Genomic DNA, 19,184 nt, shown 5'->3' on the forward strand with positions numbered 1-19,184 from the left:
GATGTCTGATTTTATTGACTTTTTATGTTTTTTTTTTTTACTTTTTCTTTTTTTTAATCATTTTATTGAAGTCACTTTACAACTTTAGCAGTGCTATGGGTCCTCTGGTTGGTTCAGTCTTGATTATGTTTAAGACACAGCAAACCTTCACTGGTTTTGTTCCCTGGACAATCACAGGTTGTTGATAAAAGACATTTTCTGTTTTTTGTCAGATTTTTTTTTTTTAACAAGTCATCATACATTTGTTGTGCAAAATAGGCGGGAAAAAAATCTATTTATCTTTTTACTGAAGTACATTCAGACCTTGTACTTTCTTACTTTACTAGAGTAAATAATTTGCAGCAATACCTCTACTTTTCATTTTTCACACAAGTATCTGTACCCCAATTTTTGTATATCTGTCAAGTGTATCTTGAACATCATGGGTTTCCCACATTTGAAAGGGAAGGATTTGGCCAGACTCAGGATTTCATTCACTTGAGTTTTTTATTGACCGGTTCACAGTAGTTGTAGATGTTGGTAGTTAATTCGTTAGTTAGATAGGTAGTTCGTTAGGTAGGTAGTTAGGTAGTTCGTTATGTGAAAAACGAGTAGCCTCTTTGGTCTTTTTTCCTCTTTCCCATTTGTTTTCTCCAGTGATTCTTGTGTAATCTTTCCCTTCTGAGTCAGCACGCAATGAACAACTCGTGTCATGTCATTGTCTCTGGGTTTCTGGCGCAAGCTGTTACTTAGTCCAATTGCGCTCACCTGTTGCGCCTCGCGCGCACATGCACGTGCACGTGCACCCGCTCGCAGAAACACCTCTCGGCAGATCAACACAACAATATCATAAGTACTTTTGCCACCTCTGCCTCAACACAACCACTATCTCACATGGACCTCTTTCCACCAACACACCAAACTAAGATAGGCAAGGCAAGGCAAATTTACTTATAAAGCACATTTTACATGATGAGCATGGACTCAATGTGCTGAAATACATAAACAAACAAACAAACAAAATTACAGGTTTACATTAACAGAAACAGACAAAAGATAGTTCATCAAGCAAACACTTCTGGACGTCATCGCCAAAGAGCACATTGAACATACACTGTCAGCTGCGAATTTCACAAAAATCTCGTTTTCTTGAAGCTTATGATTGAAACCATGACTTTTTTACTAAAGGAAGCAACACTTCCCCTCCGTCTTCAGTGCTCTTCTAGCAAATACATTCTTGGGCTAGTGATTTACAAGAAACAGGATGGATGATACTGCATGAGCATCTTTCTGTGTGAGTGTGTTCATGGGTGTATCAATACACTGAGCAGAACAGCGTGTAAAGATCTTTGACATTATACATGTGATTGCATGTTTACTTTACATCTTCCTACAGTAGTGCAGTAGCTAGACAGAAATGAAATTTAAACTGAATTAAAATGAAGAAGAGGGGGAAAAAGACAATAATGGCCTTCCTGAGTGATAATCGACGGTTAGGTATGAAGTACAAAACAGCTTCGAACGTTGACCATCTTTTAAATAAAATCAAACTAAAGCTTCTATGATAAATCAAGCAGTGGCAGAAAGAGTCAAAACAGCTTTGCAGGGTTTAATTTTCATTTGCCCCCCCACCCTGGCTTATCTATACAGATATTTGGTTGTTGGGTGTGAAGAACATTTTGTTCTTTTTGTTCTAAAAATAAAAACGCCAGAATGAGTTTGTTTTTCAGTGCTTTTGAGTCTTACCTTGTCAAGACAATTATTGTAACCCACACAAAAGACTCTGCTCCTCAGCTGGATCCCAGTCATTAATGTAATGTAAATGGATTTATGGGACTCTCTTACATATGGGAATGCAACCAGAAATCCATTTCACTTTGGTATTTGGACAGCTAGCTGGACTCCTTTCCTGAGGAGAGGTTTCACTAAAGAGATGAGACGCCTACTACTTGAATTAAACAGCAAACTGTTTAAAAAATAGCTGCAACTCCCAGGCAATAAATCTATGCTTTGAGTAAACAGAATATATGAATTTGTATAAAAGCAATTGTCAAGTCACAGCAGTAATTACACTATTGGTAGGGCTTAGAAAATACTCAGTCATGGTTAAGGTAAAGGTGGTAAATTTATGGAGGGTTATGTTAAGGTGGTTGCTGTATTATTGGATATAAACATAAATGAAGACGTAGCAGTTTCATTGTAAGAGGAAATTCATTCAGACCAGGATGTGTGCCAAAGTCTTGAGTAAACTCCAGTCTGTTAAACCCACAATCTGAACGCTCACTCAGCTCCCTGACCTCCAAACCTCAACTATTCTTTGTGCAAGAGAAGTAGAGAGAGGAGGACTTCATGTTTGGCACACACTGTTTACACTGTTTTAAATGACCTGAACTTATTGACCAATGCTGCAGTGTTTTTGAACCGACCAGCTCCATGAAAATGGCAATGTACTGAGATGTAATGAGATATAATGTAATGAGAGGATTATAAAAAAGAAAGGAAACGAAACAAAGCAATTAATGTCCTTTGTTGTTTTCGAAAGGGCACTGTCATATTATTTGGGAAAAACTGAAGGTGTTGGGAGCAGTGAACCAAAATATGAGAGAACATAATGACAATTGCTCCTATTCTGTTTTGTCACTGTATTCATGCAACAGCCATTTAAAACACAATAAACAGGATTAGTCAGTGATTGGACAACTAAGGACACTAAAGTGGTCCCGTTTTTCCACTCACAGTATCTGCATTACATGGCAGGCTGCCAGGGGCCCACTGCTGCCATTTTAATGATCTTAGCTAAAGCCATTAATGATACCGTCACTGAGAATTAGCTGGATTTTAGGAAAATGGCATGAATGCAGGATGGGTGGGCGGAGGGGGAGATCATCCACTCTATGTGACATGAATGCATTTGACTTGTTTTGCCCTTTGGCAAAGGCACCTCTCAAAGCAAAATCAAGCAGGTTAAAGAAAATAAGAGAAAAGAGAGCTAATAATTACAAAAAAGTGACTATGTCAAGGGCTGCTGAGGAAAACACGAAGATGGCAGCAGCCCACTCTTAATGAGTCATAAATCAGCTTGATATGAATCCTCTCTACAGCGCTATTAGAGAGAAGTGTTTTGAACCTCATTAATTTCCATTAAGGAGCAGATATCTGCTAAGTTTACCGTAGCATTAAATTTTCTCCAAGCTGCTATATTATGATCTTACAATAACTCTCACAACTGATCTTAGCCTTCACGTGAATAAACACTATAATTCCGTATTCGAGGTCAGGTCCTTTAATTCCCAGCAGAGTCGAACAGTCATGTAATTTTGGGCAATGACTCATTTCGAGAAGATATCTGATTCCCAGCTGCTCTGTCCTCAGTCCTCATCCTAATGTTTGGGAGGTAGAATATATGGAATAGTATGTGACAAAACTTGCACGGTTATATGTATATATTGTTGCATATATGAGGAGGTGACAAGGAAACAAAGAAACACCACTAACAGGAATTCAAATTATTAACCCTACTCAAATAGCTGGAGCCACTACACTAAGGGCCTGATTTACTAAAGGTTTGCGTGTGTAAAAACGTGCGCAAACTTGACAGCACCCGCAAACCAAAGTGCCAGCTGATCTACTAACAGCGTGCAAAGAGGACTGCGCCTCTCAAATGCGCAAAATAGCACACGCAATTCATTTAGTACTTTTGCCCTGATGAATAATCAATATGGGGCGTACCCGGCAGAAATCCTAAATACTGGGAGGGGAAGATGCAAATTGGTCCATTTACCACACGCAATGAGATTTACCAAGCCTGAAAGTAATTGTGCGTATTGTGATTGCGTCTGTATTTAATACGTTCGAAAGGAAGGTGCTAATCTGCTGCTGCCGTTATTGTGGCAAGGAGGCGACATCCAAAATCAAAGAATACGCAGAGAGAGAGTCTTTATTCTGCTGCATGCTATTTTAAAAATGGTTGCACAAGTTTTATTAAAGGCCACTTTTTCTTTAGTTCTCCGCCTTATATCTTTGCCACCTTCTTTTAATGTGCCCCCCTCCACTCGCCCACAAGCAGGCCAAGCCTTTGTGCCAAACTTTGTATTTTATTGATTACTTATCTTATTGAACGTAAAATCATCCTTCGTAAATTACATTTAATTAAAACCCGTGCTTATTAATCACAAAACACAGGTTAAACATCATGACCAAATCCGCTCCGACCCGGTGTGTCTGTGATCAGCGCAGACAGACTGCAGCTTCGCCTGAATTATGGTTCTGCGTTAAATCGACGGCGTAGCCGACGGCGTATGGTCGCGGTGCGGTGTGCGTCGCCGCGTACGCTACGCCGTCGTTTCTGCGTTGGTGTGACGCGGAACCATAAATCAGCCAATCAGGGAGCAAGGGGTTGGGGGAGCTGGGTTGATGTTGATCCGCGGACAAAACTTGTTAAGGAGCATCAAACTCACTCTTATCTACGCGGAAATAACGCTAAGATATAAAGAAGGCTTCCCAAAGTGTGATCTATGGTGAAATAGGAAAATTAAGATGTGCAACTCTTCTAAAGGTGAGACATGCATTTAATTGACTTCATGGCGCCAGCCTTGGCGTTTATTATTACGCAAATGTGGAATGTTTGGGTCTGTCTAATTTCGTCAAATTAAATTTGGAGATTCACCGTTCACATTTTTATGTGTATGCGTGAGAGAGAGATGGAGAGGGCGAGGGGAGGGAGGGAGAGACGTGGTCTGTACGTCGTTGTTTTTTGTGTTTTTGCAGTTTGGGTGCACAATACACTTGTGTGTGTGTGTATTAAAAAGAGATTTTGCAGTATGTTGTGTAATTGAAACTGGTTTGCTGTGATCGTTGATGGCAAACTCATATTAAGCATTTACATCGCTGGTTATTATGTGCCCCCCAATTAGATCTGTTCTGCCGCCGACTCTGTTTTAACCTCATCTGCCGTTCTTTTTGTCTTACCAACTGCATTTATTCTATCGCAGATTTTCTCCGATATTGCGTTTCTTTTGGTAATGTTTAAATGTCTTTGCTGTAGTTCATGAATGTGTTTATTTGCCTCTTCCACTAATATTTGTAACTCCACCGCGTCAAATATCATTTTGCGCTTGCGACTATCCTGCTTTCCATCCAGACTCCATGGCGCAAAGTTTGCGCTCGCAAACAGTAAGACGCGCAACACCTCATTTAAATACTGCAGTTTGCACCCGTTATCAATTGCGCACGCAATCTTAGTTGATCACCCGCAAACCACACGCAAACAGCACGCGCAAACTTTTTCAGTGCACACGCAATTTAGTACTCTTTATTTAGGATCTTAGTAAATCGGGCCCTAAGTGTGTAATTTGCAGTCCAATAAAGCAACGCAAAAGTGACCATAAAGCCCAGTTGTAATGTATTGATTGCCAAGATTTCCTTCGTATAAGCGCTGTTCATTCTTTCAAATGGGAACGATGAATGAAATGTTTCTATTTGAATTTACAACATCATGACAGGGTTAGAGTACCGATGCGCTCCATCTTCTGTTTCCTTACCAGAGAGGTGAAGATGTAAGTGTAGTAGACCGTCAGCATCCCCAGCTCTGATGCCTGCAAAGACCACAAGAGGGGAAAGGGTGAAAAGATTTGAAAATGTGAGGAAAAAGGAAGTACATAAAGCACCAATAAAAACAAGTATTACCCTTTGCTCAACCAGGTCTTAAGCTGATGCTCAAAGAAACACAGGGTGGTGGCGAAGAATAAACGAGAGAAGAAATGGTGGGATGGGAGATGGGAGGGGGTTGGGGTGAGTTGGAGGGCTGGATTGAGAGGTCACTGAGGCAGCGTGACCCGAGCTCCACACTAAGCACGTCCATCAAATCCAGGCCATAATGAGAGCAGACACATGCTCATCTGACGAAGCCTCTCGGTGGAGCAATTAATTTCTGAGGTCCATTGATATCCCATCTCACATGTTCATAAGTTCTGATTAAATCAAAGTCAGCGAGGAGCAGATGTGAAGGGCAGGTTGAACTTTCCATGGTTTCCCTTCAATACAGACATGATGAAAAAAAATCGATCCATGAACAGTTCACTTTTGTCTAATCATGCTGTGATACACATAATTACAAAAATCCATTCATACCAGCTGTTCGTGTCATACAACATTGACCTATCCGAATGTTCTCTGAAAGTGTTCACGTACATGGATCAACCTCAATTAAATACTACGTATTTCCATAAATATATGATTAACAAAACTGTGTGCCAATCATATATTTCTTACGAGTATATGTGCACGCCACGCAGTTAAGAATAGATCATATTCAGGACAAATTTACATTATTTAAATTTGAATCAGGAGCATAAATGTTAATCAGCTCAGAAAAAGCAGGAACCAATAATTACAGCTAAACATCAAAAAAACAAACCCCATCATTGAACTCCAAATGACCTCTCCAGATTCTTAAAGCTCCCACCTCTCAGTTTATTTTTCACGCTGTAACTTTATTACTGTTTTATGCTTGACTAAGGTGATTATATGCTTAAGGAAAGTTGTTTCAAAGCATTTGCACATTTGTCCTTGCTGCAGAGCTAATGACAGAGGGTGGTTGAGACGTTTCTTTTGTGACACACAGGGAAATTTGTTTTTCAAACCCTTCCATCTTTTCTCCGGGTCACCTGGGCCTGTGATTTGTACCAGCACTTTGGTTGCTGCTCACATTCCACTGAGAAAATCGAATACAACAAAAACTATTTGATAATTTGATGAATAATCAAATTAAATAAACTTCCTTGCCTTTTTTGACTTCTGATCTACTTGATGTTCCAGCGCAATTGTTTTGGCAGAGTGCAGCGCTGGGCTCACTACCAGTCCCGATCCGGCTCTGTACAGCTGTGCGCACAACAGGGGCGGCCTGACTGAACGAGATTACATTCAGGACGCTAACAATGCTGACCTAAACCCCTTTGAATGCTATAACCTCGGAGACTGAGACAATGGTCTAAGGAGGATTTGATGAAAGATGTAAACAGCCAAATAAAGGGAAATGTCTTTCATGACAAAGGACGGCTCTGTCCCTTGTGACGAGAACGCTCATTGCCATCCGAGACTGGCAACTGCAGTCCGCAGATACGCAGCTGTGATACGTTTGGTAACTCGCTATGTGCGGCTTACGAGAGGCGGGACTGCGAACCGTCCAACAGCTCGCTGCAGGAATGTTTCAAGACAGCATGACGTACCAAGAGGACAAAGGGGTGAGAGGTGGAGGGATGGGTATACAAGACCACATACTGAGAGTGCAGTAAGAATAAGAGGTGTCCGAAAGAATAAAGAGCAACTCCATATTGAAGAAGGGTAGCAAAAAAAAAGACAGAGAAGATAAGAGATCCGAGTGTGGAGCCCTGCTGCTATCTGGCCCAGGGTTGCCAGGGTTGCTATGGTGACTGAATGACCACTGAAACAGCTTGAAAACTTAACCGAGAATAAAGTCTGTCAATGACTATAGTGTAGTGTGTATGGAGACACCACATCAGAGAGCATGGAAAAGAATAGCTAGTAAGCAACAGGAGCATCTTTTCTCTCCTCCTATCTCCTTTCTGTGTCCACTAATTGCCACCTGCACTCAAGCCCTCCATCCATTCTCTTCAAGTAAAGGGGTTGTTTTTTAATTACCAAGAGGTCAGATGCTGTCAAGGCTTCTTACAAACATAACTGCTCATTCAGGGGAAGCATCTGTTTTAAGCTCAAGTCAAAGTGACCAAAGTCTTAATAACCGTCAGAGACACTAATCATGTCTACGCCATTAGCAAAGACGGCCCTAAAAATGTCATGCTCACAAAATATGTAAAGGAAAGTAGAGTGCTCGCTAATGTTGTCAGAAAGCTGCTTTGCAAAAGACAACATTTATTGCTGTACATGCTGCACTTACACTTTTATGTAAAAGGTGTATTTAGAGAAGAGAGCTGTTAGATTCTCACCACCAGATGAAAAGGACATTTGTGTTCAGTTCCATGCTTGTTTCAAAACTAATGCTCTGCATTAGAAAGTACTCCTTCATTTGAAAAGTCTGTCTTTACTCAGACTAATCTGCAAAACACAGCATAATTATTCATACGTTACTTACTTATGGACAGTAAATCTTTGGAAAATATCTAACTTAAACTCCTCTTTCATATGTAACAATCGAGTGCAACAGGTCGGTTCTTTAATTTGGAAAAAAATATAAATAAATACTTGCGAAAGATATGAAATAAACACTTTGTTGAAAAGGGAAATCACATTGTTATGACATATGTATTTTAAAGTATAAAGTATGGATTTATATCCGGCCAAGAGTGTGGGCATGAAATAACGAGTGGGTGCATAAACAAAATGGGTATCAGGAGAAGATACTAACCCGTTCTAAAATGATATGTGACATGGTGGCATTGGCATCGACTATGATCGTGGCGGTCTTGTCATCTCGAATCTCTTTCAAGAGGGGGGTCGGGTCCTGGCTGTCATCAAGCATGCGCACTGACAGAGTTTCCTTGGAGATGAGGAACTGCCTGAGGAGCTGCTCCAGGTTCAACAAGCCTGCGGGTTAGACGTGCATACATGCACGCACACGCACACACACACACACACACACACGCACACGCACACGCACACGCACACACACACACACACAGAGACACACACACACACGCACACACACACACACGCAGAGACACACACACACAAAACCATGTCAATTGTACTTGTGAAGGAAAGAGTATCCTAATTAAATATATTTACAATTATAGCCTCTGAACTAAAGTTATATTTAGCCAAAAGAGAAAAGGTTATCATGTTGTTGACCATGACTCTCCACTTGATCTCGTTCTTCTGTTTCTCCAGTACAGAAACACGAGAAACACGAGGATGGGTGTACTGTGTTTCTCGTGTTTCTCCCTCTCTCTGCGTGTTCATCTCTGGACGTGACACTCTCCTCTACATCTCCTCCAGGCTGCATCACCAGCCTTCCAGATTGTATCTATCAATTTGACAGCTCCTCATGGTCCCATCGTTGTGCCGTATAGGATCTCAGTTTACCATTCACCCATCCCTTGGCTGAACAGTCTGCTGAGGTTTTGCTCCTAGTTTGCTGATATTCTTTGGTTCTTCCTTATCTTTTTCCCCATGTCTTTCCAGCGCTTCTCATTCATATTTATCATATTCATCCGGCCTGCTCTGACCAGCTCCGCTCCATCAGCCCTGCTGGCCCTCCTTGTTTATTGACCTGTTCTGCATTCACTTTCCCTTCTACCTTTCATTCTCCACGCATGATTATCATCAGCATTCACCTCCATCTGCATGGTCCAAAGTCACCCTTAATTCTCTGCATCCACGAGCACCTACTCTGTCATCTTCATGTTTACCGTCATAACATTTGGTTGTCTGACTTTAGTCCAGAATTCGTCCAGGTCACATGACACATTTACAAAGTGCATAGCTTATGTTGATTTATTCTTCTGAAAAGAATAAATCCACGTGAAATCATTTTAAAGTTATAAAACATAAAGGGATTCCCCAGTTACTTCTCTTGTACTTTATGCCATGGTAATAGACCATTTGAGTCTGGTTGGGTAAGTGGGATTTGGCCTAATTAAAGCATAGCTGACTTAATCTAACCATTCCCGGCAGCATTTTACAAGTCACATTGCTTTCATATATTAGAAGATCTTCAGTGATTATGGGGTAACTTTTCAAACAGGAAATTAAAACTGAATTGTGAAGTGTGTTACAGAGAGGAAAATACATCCTGAATCCTTGCCAAAGCCCTAGATTTATGGCACGAGGGTTGTATTTTTGTGACCTTGATATTTGTTTTGCCTTTTTGTGTGATATTTTGTGACAAGCACAAAGCACAAAGCACATAGTAGTCTACACAGGTAGAAAGAGTGTTGCAAACACAAACAGGGGCGGATGGCAGAACAAGTACCTTAGACTTTGTCATAATAACGTCTAACTATTTTTTTCCAGAGTTAAATGCAGCAATAGATCAAACATGCACATTAATTCAATTCAATGTTGTGGTAACTGTCACTATTTTAAAGTGTCATTGTAGATGGTTATAGCTGTTGGCAGAAAGTCTGAGGTGTACAGACTGAAGAGGCATGGTGAGAGTACAGTTCCCTGTTGTGCTCCTGTGCTGCTGACCCCCCGGTAAGACACACAACCGTTAAGTCTCATAAACTGTGGTTTCAGATCAGGTGGTCAGTAATTCATGCAATAGATGCATCCACCTTAAACTTCATGAGTTTCTTACACAGTAAAGCAGGATGAATTGTTTTAAAGGTATTGTGACATGAAAAACACATTTTTCTTGATTTTTTGTGTTTTGTTGGGTGTCTTGACATCAATTACACCCAAAAAACAACAATCTTTTAACATTCAGTGTATTGTGTGCTTTCTGGGATTTTCCGCATAACTGTGCAAAAACGGCGCACCTGGTTTGGTGGCGGGCCGTGACGTCAGGGCCCGCTAAATCACCGCCCCCTCCACCCAGCTCCCTGCCTCCTCTCCTCTCCAGCGCACCATAAAGGCTGATTTATGGTTCCGCGTTACACCGACGCAGAGCCTACGGCGTAAGGTTACGCGGCGACGCGCACCGTACGCTGAACCCACGGCGTTGGCTCTGCGTCGATTTAACGCGGAACCATAAATCAGGCTTAACACGGAGCTGTTTAGAGCCTGTTCTGTTCTAATCACCGGAGGAAAACTGCTAAGAAGACCCGCGGCCACTGACTGGACTTAAGATAAGGAGACACTGCTGCTTGCATGCCTTTATTTTTATGATTGTTTGCTGTGGACTGTCTGCTTCGCCCTGCTGCTTTTCCGTGCATGCTTCGCCTGTCGCTCCCGGCTTAACTCTCCGACGCCGCTGTGAGCGTATTGCTCGCGGGGAGCTGCGGTCCCGGTCCTCTGGTCCCGGTTGGACTTCATCCCCGGGCTGTAGTCGCCCTGTCTGGGCTGTGTGTGTGGGTGTTTGTGGTCGGTGTGCGCGCGTGTGTGTGGAGACGGCAGAAGTTTGTAGCAGTTGGTTGGAGGAGGTTGGGAGGAGGAGCGGAGCAATGATTGACAGGAAAGGGGGAAAAGGACCCGTTTTTCACGGCGCAAAAAAACACTGTTATAAAAAGCCAGGAATGGAGTACTAGAGTGAAGTTTTTCTTGTTACACTCTTTTAGACACATTTGAGGGATGTTGGCCAAGAATTTTAATAGTGTTAAAAGCATGTTAAAAATGATGTCACAATACCTTTAAATGCTGTATGAATCAAAGAACCCTTTCCTTACAGTGCTGCTTGTTTTGTCCAAATGACAGTGTTGTGGCCAAACTTTGAGTCTGAGTCCAGTCTTGAGTCCTCAGGGTGGCAGATGTCGGTTGCATGTGACAAACCACTCGCATCGCCTGCATCCCACTAATTTTCTATAGAAGGCGAGGAGGTGTTTTTAAAAGTTAAAAAGTTGAGCTTTGCTCAACTTCAACTCAAACCCATTTGCTCAATGAGGCCATCAAGTGTGAGGTAGTCATCCAATCAAAACGGACATCACTCTGAAAATGGGCTACCTGTCAGTCATGTTAAGTTCATGATGACATGAGTTTTCAGGAAGAAAAAAAAGTAAACAAAAGAATATAGATGACAAAAATGGCGTAACATCATGTTTAGCAAGCTCAAACAAAAAAGCGCAGCAAAAAAGAAGAAAAAAAGAGCCAGGACGGTGTCAAAGCAAAAATGACCAAATTAGATACGTTTTTTACTTCAACCAAGGAAAAAGCCAGGGTCCCGCTGGAGGATAGCTTGGCAGCTACCTCCATGAATGAAACGGCATTGACCAGAAGGAGACTTCCCCTGCTTTGCAAGGCGAATGTGGCCAGTTCTTCATAGTGGCTGTGCATGTGTTGTGAACTTTTGTCTAGGGCAGGGACAAGACACAAAGAATAACCAATACCCTTGAAGGGGCCCATTTGGGGCTAAATGTGTTGTTTTTTTTTGGTTTGTTTGTTTGTTTAAAGCAGAATGATACCACCGCTATTCTATTATTATTTTACATCACTAAGAAAAATTACTTAATATAGTATGAATATTGTTGAGACAATGGTCACTACAGTGTTTTCCTTTGTTATAGGATGGATAAAACAGTGTATCTGATATAATCACATTTGCTCTTTCCAAAGAAGCTGCATCAGCAGCTCTTATTATACATGCTTTTATTTCAATAAATGTGTTTCTTTTCAAAGTGATTTCCAATAAGATCAGTAAAACTTACGTTAACTTATACATAAACAGTTTAACTGAGTGGCCAACTGCACCACTTGCCACATTGTAACATCACCAGGCCACAGCTACAGCTCTGCATGGCAGCAGCAGACTGGCAGCCTGTGAGAGGGGACAGCAATACAGTTTAAACTCCAGCTCATCAGTCAGCAAGCTCCACCCGGACATTTTCTCCTGACGTTTTAGCACCATTAGTTTGTTCCTCAAGATGATGAATTTAAGACATGAACTGATGGCATCTGGGGTCATACATCTTGTGTGAAATTAATATAGAACTTAATGTAAATGTAAAATCAAATAAAATCTGTTGACTTGACTCGGATTTATGAGTCCAAATGCAGTTAAGGCACAAGCTCAAGTTCACGTCTGAGTCTTCAGTGCTCCAGTCCGAATCAATTCACAAATCCTTAAAATCATGAATCAGTCAGGAACACACTCACTCAAAACATCCCTGCGAGAGTTTCTTTAGTCTCTTGTGACCACCTCCTTGCATTTCATGGTTGCTTCCGCACAATGGGCATATAGGTGGAGAAGAGAAACACCACCACATCAAGATCTGACTTGTCAAGAGCATGCAGAGGAGCTGTATAGATCTCTGACCCTTGCATAAAAAAAATCCAACATTAGTTTTTTTTTTTTCCTCCAGTGGAGTAGCTGACATATTGTTGAAACAGTGAAATTGTGAAAATCTACAGATATTACCCCAAATCCACTGGAGTTTTGTGTCAGTAGTTTAGCAACAACTGAGCTGATGAAGTCACACACAGCATCTGCACCAGCTGATTGCGGGATGCACACCACTACTAAAATAACACTGGTGACCTCTCTCAGTAGAGGTAGGGATGAACCGTACGACTAACAGCACAATATCAGGGCTGCACAGATTATAGTTCACAGTAGAACATCCTGGATTACACCATCTGTCTTTGACAAGCACTGCAAGTCCATCACCTTTACTTATGCTTCTACCCTTCAAATCTCTGGCCGGCCACAACGTCTGAAAGCTGGGCAGAGCATTTAGCTCATGTTCCCCACTAGGAATGAGGGAAGAGAGGGTTCAAACTTCATCTTCCTCTTGCTTTGCACCGGCGCTACATCCACAACGTGTCTTTCTAACCTCATTGGGAATTTGGGGTCTCAATTTGGGTATTATTTTGGCTTTTGCAGCTTGCGCCCTCTGGTAAACAACTGTCTTGTTGCTATGGTTGTTCTTTATACTGTATATCAGGTGGTAAAGTATCAGAAGTGACAGCAGAAATTCCCCATGCAGAAAAGCATCCACACTGTAATGAAACATCATTGAAATATCAATGTTTTCAATGACCAAAAAAAAAGATGAATGAAAAAACTAAAAGTAAAGTAGTAAAGTAAAAAAAAAAAAAAAAAAAAAAAAACTAAATATGACTTGCTAACAATATAACCAATACTGTGGGACTATTCTAGAAAGTAATGTAATGGACTTATTGTCAAAATGTAAGAAAACCGCTTTAACCACAGTAATGACTGCCCTGAAAGTCCCGGTCCCCCCCAAGCTTTGACACAGAAATATACTCACAGACCTACAGTACACGCATCACAAACACATTACACACACAATACACACACAACCCACTTATAAAAATGTCTCTCTGTTATCTTCTGTTTATAAATTCCTGGTTGTCCTATGTTTAAATGTTTCCTTTTATTTCAACACAACACATTACACACCGCACTCATCACTGTCTTGTCTTTCCTTCCCCTGTTCTTTCTTTTTCCCAGGGATCAATAAAATATAGTAGACTGTCAAAAGGGCTGGTGCAGGTAACACACTCACACACACACCCATGCACACATACGCAAAACACACAAAAAAAACTCTGTTGCAAGACTAATTTATATATATATATATATATATATATATATATATATATATATATATATATATATATATATATATACAGATGAAGGAAAAAAAAAGGAATTTAAACATTTTTGTTCATTGCAGCTGGGAGACCATGAGTAATCTAAAGTTCCTCAAATGTTTTCAGACGATCCTTGCAGCTATGTTAATGTTACAGGACATCTAACAGGTCTATAAAATAAATCTGCTGCATCTGATTGGAAAAATCAATGTCGGTCTAAATGCGGCGCCATTATGAAAGGCATTGTGCACGGCATTTGGAGCAGTGTCTTCACTACTTGATTCAGAGCTCAGCCAGTGAAAGACGCGTGGTGGTGGAAGCACCAGCCACGTGGCGTGAAATCATTAGCTAGACCGGGGGTCGGCAACCCGCGGCTCTAGAGCCGCATGCGGCTCTTTAGCGCCGCCCTAGTGGCTCATGGAGCTTTTTCAAAAATGTTTGAAAATGGAAATAGATAGGAGAGGGAAATATAATTTTTATTTTAATATGGTTTCTGTAGGAGGACAAACATGACACAAACATTCTTAACGTTTTCCAATGCTGTAAAAATGTGTAGAATAAATATTACATTTCAACATTTCTGTTAACGAAGATTTGTATGGAAGAGTATCAGGGCCATGCAGGAGAAAAAATATTTGAGAGGGGAAAATTCTTTTTTATGGTGCACTTTGAGAAAAAAGTCGAAATGTCGAGAAAAAAGTCGAAATGATGAGAAAAAAGAAGACATCTGAGATTAATGTTGAAATACAATTTTGAGAAAAAAGTTGAAATGATGAGAAAAAAGTCGAAATGTCGAGTAAAATGTCGAGAAAAAAGTCAAGGTTTCGTGAATACTGTAAAGTTGAAATGTTGAGAAAAAAGGCATGTATTCAACATTAATCTCGACATTTCGACTTTTTTCTCGACATTTCAAAATAAAAGTGCAAAATAAAAAACAATCTTCCCTTCTCAAATATTTTTTCTCCTGCATGGCCCTAATACTCTTCCGTAGAAGATTCAACGTTTCTTGGAGCTAATTATTTGCATTCATTGCCTGAATGTTTGCTCTGTAGCGAGAAGTTGTCCAATAACCAAAAGAGTCATGTGGAAAGACATTAGCATGCTACTTTTGCAGCCGAGTACCCAGTTATAGCTAATATAAATACATGCAGCATGTGTTGCCTTCATTCTAAGGCTTATACAAGACTTTTCATTTTTTGCGGCTCCAGACATATTTGTTTTTTGTGTTTTTGCTCCAATATGGCTCTTTCAACATTTTGGGTTGCCGACCCCTGAGCTAGACTCTTCTCCTCCATTGTTCCCCGATGGTGGGACGACCTACCAAACTCTGTCCGATCTGCAGGGTCTGTACCTACTTTTAACAGCAAGCTAAAGACCCAGCTCTTTAAGGAGCACTTCGGCATCTAGTAAGATGCATGGACTTACGTCAAAATGGTGTCGCTTTCTTATTTATATATTAAAAAAAAGACACACATATACATATACATATATATATATATATATATATATATATATATATATATATATATATATATATATATATATATAGATAAAGATGCTGGCGCCACAGCACCTGTGTCCAACTGGACTCTCAGCAGTCTGACCAGCACTTATCCAGCTGGACCCTCCTATGTGATTTTTGTGCTTGTGTTGTTCTCTCAGATGTAAGTCGCTTTGGATAAAAGCGTCTGCTAAATGACAGTAGTAGTAGTAGTGTCCAAAAAACATGGTTTTGAATAAAATCAACCTTTCATGCATAATGCTGGTGTCTCAGTGTGGCATATGATATGATCCTTTATGAGTGAATTTAACATGAAATAGTACGGGACGTGATGAAGTTCTAAGTGTTTCATCAACCTGTTTCATAACTTCTGTCATCATGAAACTGTGGACGCAATTTTGCAGTGTGATCACCAATGTTGAGCTACAACTATTAAAACATTTTCCTCTGACTGGCACAGAGGGACAACAAGAATGTGACTGGCTCAGAGTACAGAGTTTCATCACTAGGTTTCTTGTTTATTTTCCATCCTACCAAGGCCCTTTTCACTATGCATTGCTGCACCTGCTGTCGTTTATCCATGCTTTTATTGTCTTTTATCCATGCTTTTATGATATACTTGTGATTTTAGAACTCCTCGTCTTATATGTTGGTGAGCCGAAGATAATTTTCCAGCCTGGTGGACAATAAAGAATTATTCTATTCTACACATTCCAATATGTAACACATTGCACTTGTCATTGTGCTTGAAAGTCAGACAGGAAAGACACAGCTTTATGGAAAATCATTAGCAGTTGGTGCCATATCCATTTAAAGTAATAGTAATATGACACTCGTGTGAAGTAAACAGATTAGTAATGTGATTTTTTTGCCATGGCAACAAGCAAAGCAATTCATCTGTCATACGGACCCCTATTTGGGAAAACCAATTTGAAGTTATCAAGCTCACTCTTACAGCTTTTCCAAAGCACATAAGCACAAGCTGCAGTACTTCTCTTAACATTATGTCTTAAACATCCTATAATTATGTCCCGGTGTCACCATCTTATGGCCTGTCTGTATGACAGTCCATCAGTTTGCTTTCATGTACCTGGCTACCTGTGTTTGAGCACTCCTGAGACATTGACTCCTGGCTGTGGCTGGCTCTCTTGCCTATGTCTTGAACCTGTCAGTTCAGCTTTCTCTGTAGTATAACGAAGAATCCCTTTGATGAGCTTGAAATAGCTTCTGCCTCAGCACCCTTCTAGCCTGCCTCCTTCATCCACTCTCTATCACATCTTACAGGGCATCAAATACCATTTCACATTGAGTTTGTGACATTAGATGGTGCACTGTACCAAATAGTGCCGTATAAACAGCATAGACACACAAAGAGAGGCACACAGAAGAAGGCACTTTTTCTTGTTTGTTTTTTTTTTCTGTGTTCTAGCTGAAAACAAATCAAAGGGGAGTCATTTTTCACTTGGGTGCTTAACAGCAGACATGTTTCTCACTGTTTGCTCTGGTGAACAAATTTCAATCAAATGATAAAGATGTAGCTCTTTGAAAAATGTGCTTTTCTGTAGTTAAGGCTTCTCGGTTCCTCCACACTCGCACATTAAGACAGTGGGGATTGCGTGTGTGTCGTCTGGAAAGTACAAGCCTCATCTTTTCCACAGAATTTGAAAAAGCATCGATGTACATGCTTTTGTCTTTTCAAGAAAAGTTGAAACACTTAAAATTTGATGCATTTTAATAAAATATTTTGACTCATACTCTTCATAGGGATGTGGATTGATAAGTATAGGTTGAGGTTATGAACATGTTGAAGCTGTTTTTCTTTTCAAAGTCAGAAGAATGAAAAGCAAATGACCCCGAAATCCATCCATCCATCCATCCATCCATCTATTAGGCCTGGGCGATAAACCGGAAATTTACTGTTACCGTCATTCACTGTACGTGGCACTTGGGTGATTAGAGGCTCAACAAAGCAGCCCCATGAACCATCAAGGCACGATTAACTGTAACCTTTATAAATAAGAAATAGCTGTAGCTGGCTAATGAAAGGTGGATTTTCAATCCATTAAATATGTAATATATATCATGAATGGTCTTCATAAGTGTAGAAGTACACAACTGGAACAAGCTTCCTCATTGGCATGGACGACACCTGGCCAGGCTCTCTCTCAGACGCAGATAAAGGTAAAGGCTGACATTCAGCTGAGCCGATCACTCAATTACCTTTCACATTCACATGCTGTCACTCTTGGATTTCTGAACACACACAGCCACCTCCCACCCCCACGAACACTGCCACAACACCACCAGTGGTGTAGAAGCGTTAACCTGTGAATACAGAACAGCAGCTGACTTTGAGTTCCTTGACGTATGTAATGAAACCCCTGGTCACAGATGAAGCGTTAACAAAGACCTAAAAGCCCTTTTGACAGCTGTACATAATTGCTCATCATGTAGGCTTCTGCAGCAAAGTCAGACTTAGTTTTATGGCTTTGTAACCATTGGGGCTGTCACTTCAAAGTGCTGCAGACAAGGTGATGGGTTAAAACATTCAGCACATATCTGAGCACAGTCCCCCTCCCATTAACCCCCCCGGAAAAAAAATATGGAATCATCAATATTAAGTGTCATCCATCTGCTATTTCTGATGGTGATTTGATCTGCTCCTTCGGACCATTTCTGATCTCTTGAGCTCTTAAAACACATTTCATATGTTCAGATGGGTTGATCTTTTTGCTGACATTTTACAAAGTAATACTTAATAAAAAAATGGTAGATTCAATGATAGATGAATTTGTACCTGATTTACTGAAATGTAATTCTCTGGCTAGTAATCAAACACCGACGGTGGCTCCTGATTTAAAAAATTCAAATAATAAAGAGTTCTCTTGCTGTTATAATTAATAATAGCATTAAGGTGAATTAGAAGCATTATTCATCACTGATTTAGGGGGAAGAAGAAATAGAAAAGAAGCAGCACTAACAGCCCAGTGTTAGTCATTATGAGCATTTCTAGCAGTGAACTGCTGCTTCTGTGTTAGTCTGCAGTTAGATCTTTAATCTAGTTTGCATTTCCTGTCCTGCTGAATTTAGTTTTTTCATGTGCTTCAAACAGGGGTGATAAAAAGAGAAACATTTGGATGAAGTCCAGTTCTAAGGGCAGGTGAGAAGCTAATAAATGTACCACATTACTCACTACAACTGCTAATATGGTAACATAAACAAGAGAGAAGATATAAAAAGGAGATTATGTGTACAATGACTGAACCGAGTATAATCAAGAATCGGCTGAGCTCCGATAACAAAAATAGGAAAATAATATTGTATATAACACAGGCGGACACTTATTGACTCTAAAGAGATAAATGTAATTTTCTTCTGCATGGCTACGTTACAATAACATTTGATTCGATTATTTAGCTTCAAAAGCAAGCCAGATTCAATTGCTGTCCATCATGTTTTACATTTTTGTTTCATAGTCGCATTACTGTAAATTTGAGAAAAGCAATTTCCAACATGT

At 40.4% G+C, this 19,184-nt stretch overlaps 1 protein-coding gene across 1 annotated transcript in view; it reads right to left on the bottom strand.

Moving 5' to 3' along the window:
* Window positions 1-19,184, bottom strand: part of grik4 (glutamate receptor, ionotropic, kainate 4) — a 182,189-nt gene that overhangs the window by 127,438 nt on the left and 35,567 nt on the right. Inside the window, exons 5-6 of the mRNA XM_061720530.1 lie at window positions 8,363-8,541; window positions 5,520-5,573 (exon numbers count right to left, since the gene is read on the bottom strand). Of these exons, the coding sequence (XP_061576514.1) occupies window positions 5,520-5,573; window positions 8,363-8,541 (233 nt within the window). The remainder of the gene's footprint in view (window positions 1-5,519; window positions 5,574-8,362; window positions 8,542-19,184) is intronic.

The sequence above is a fragment of the Cololabis saira genome, chromosome 4 (genome assembly GCF_033807715.1).
Source record: "Cololabis saira isolate AMF1-May2022 chromosome 4, fColSai1.1, whole genome shotgun sequence".
NCBI classification, from domain to species: Eukaryota; Metazoa; Chordata; class Actinopteri; order Beloniformes; family Belonidae; genus Cololabis; species Cololabis saira.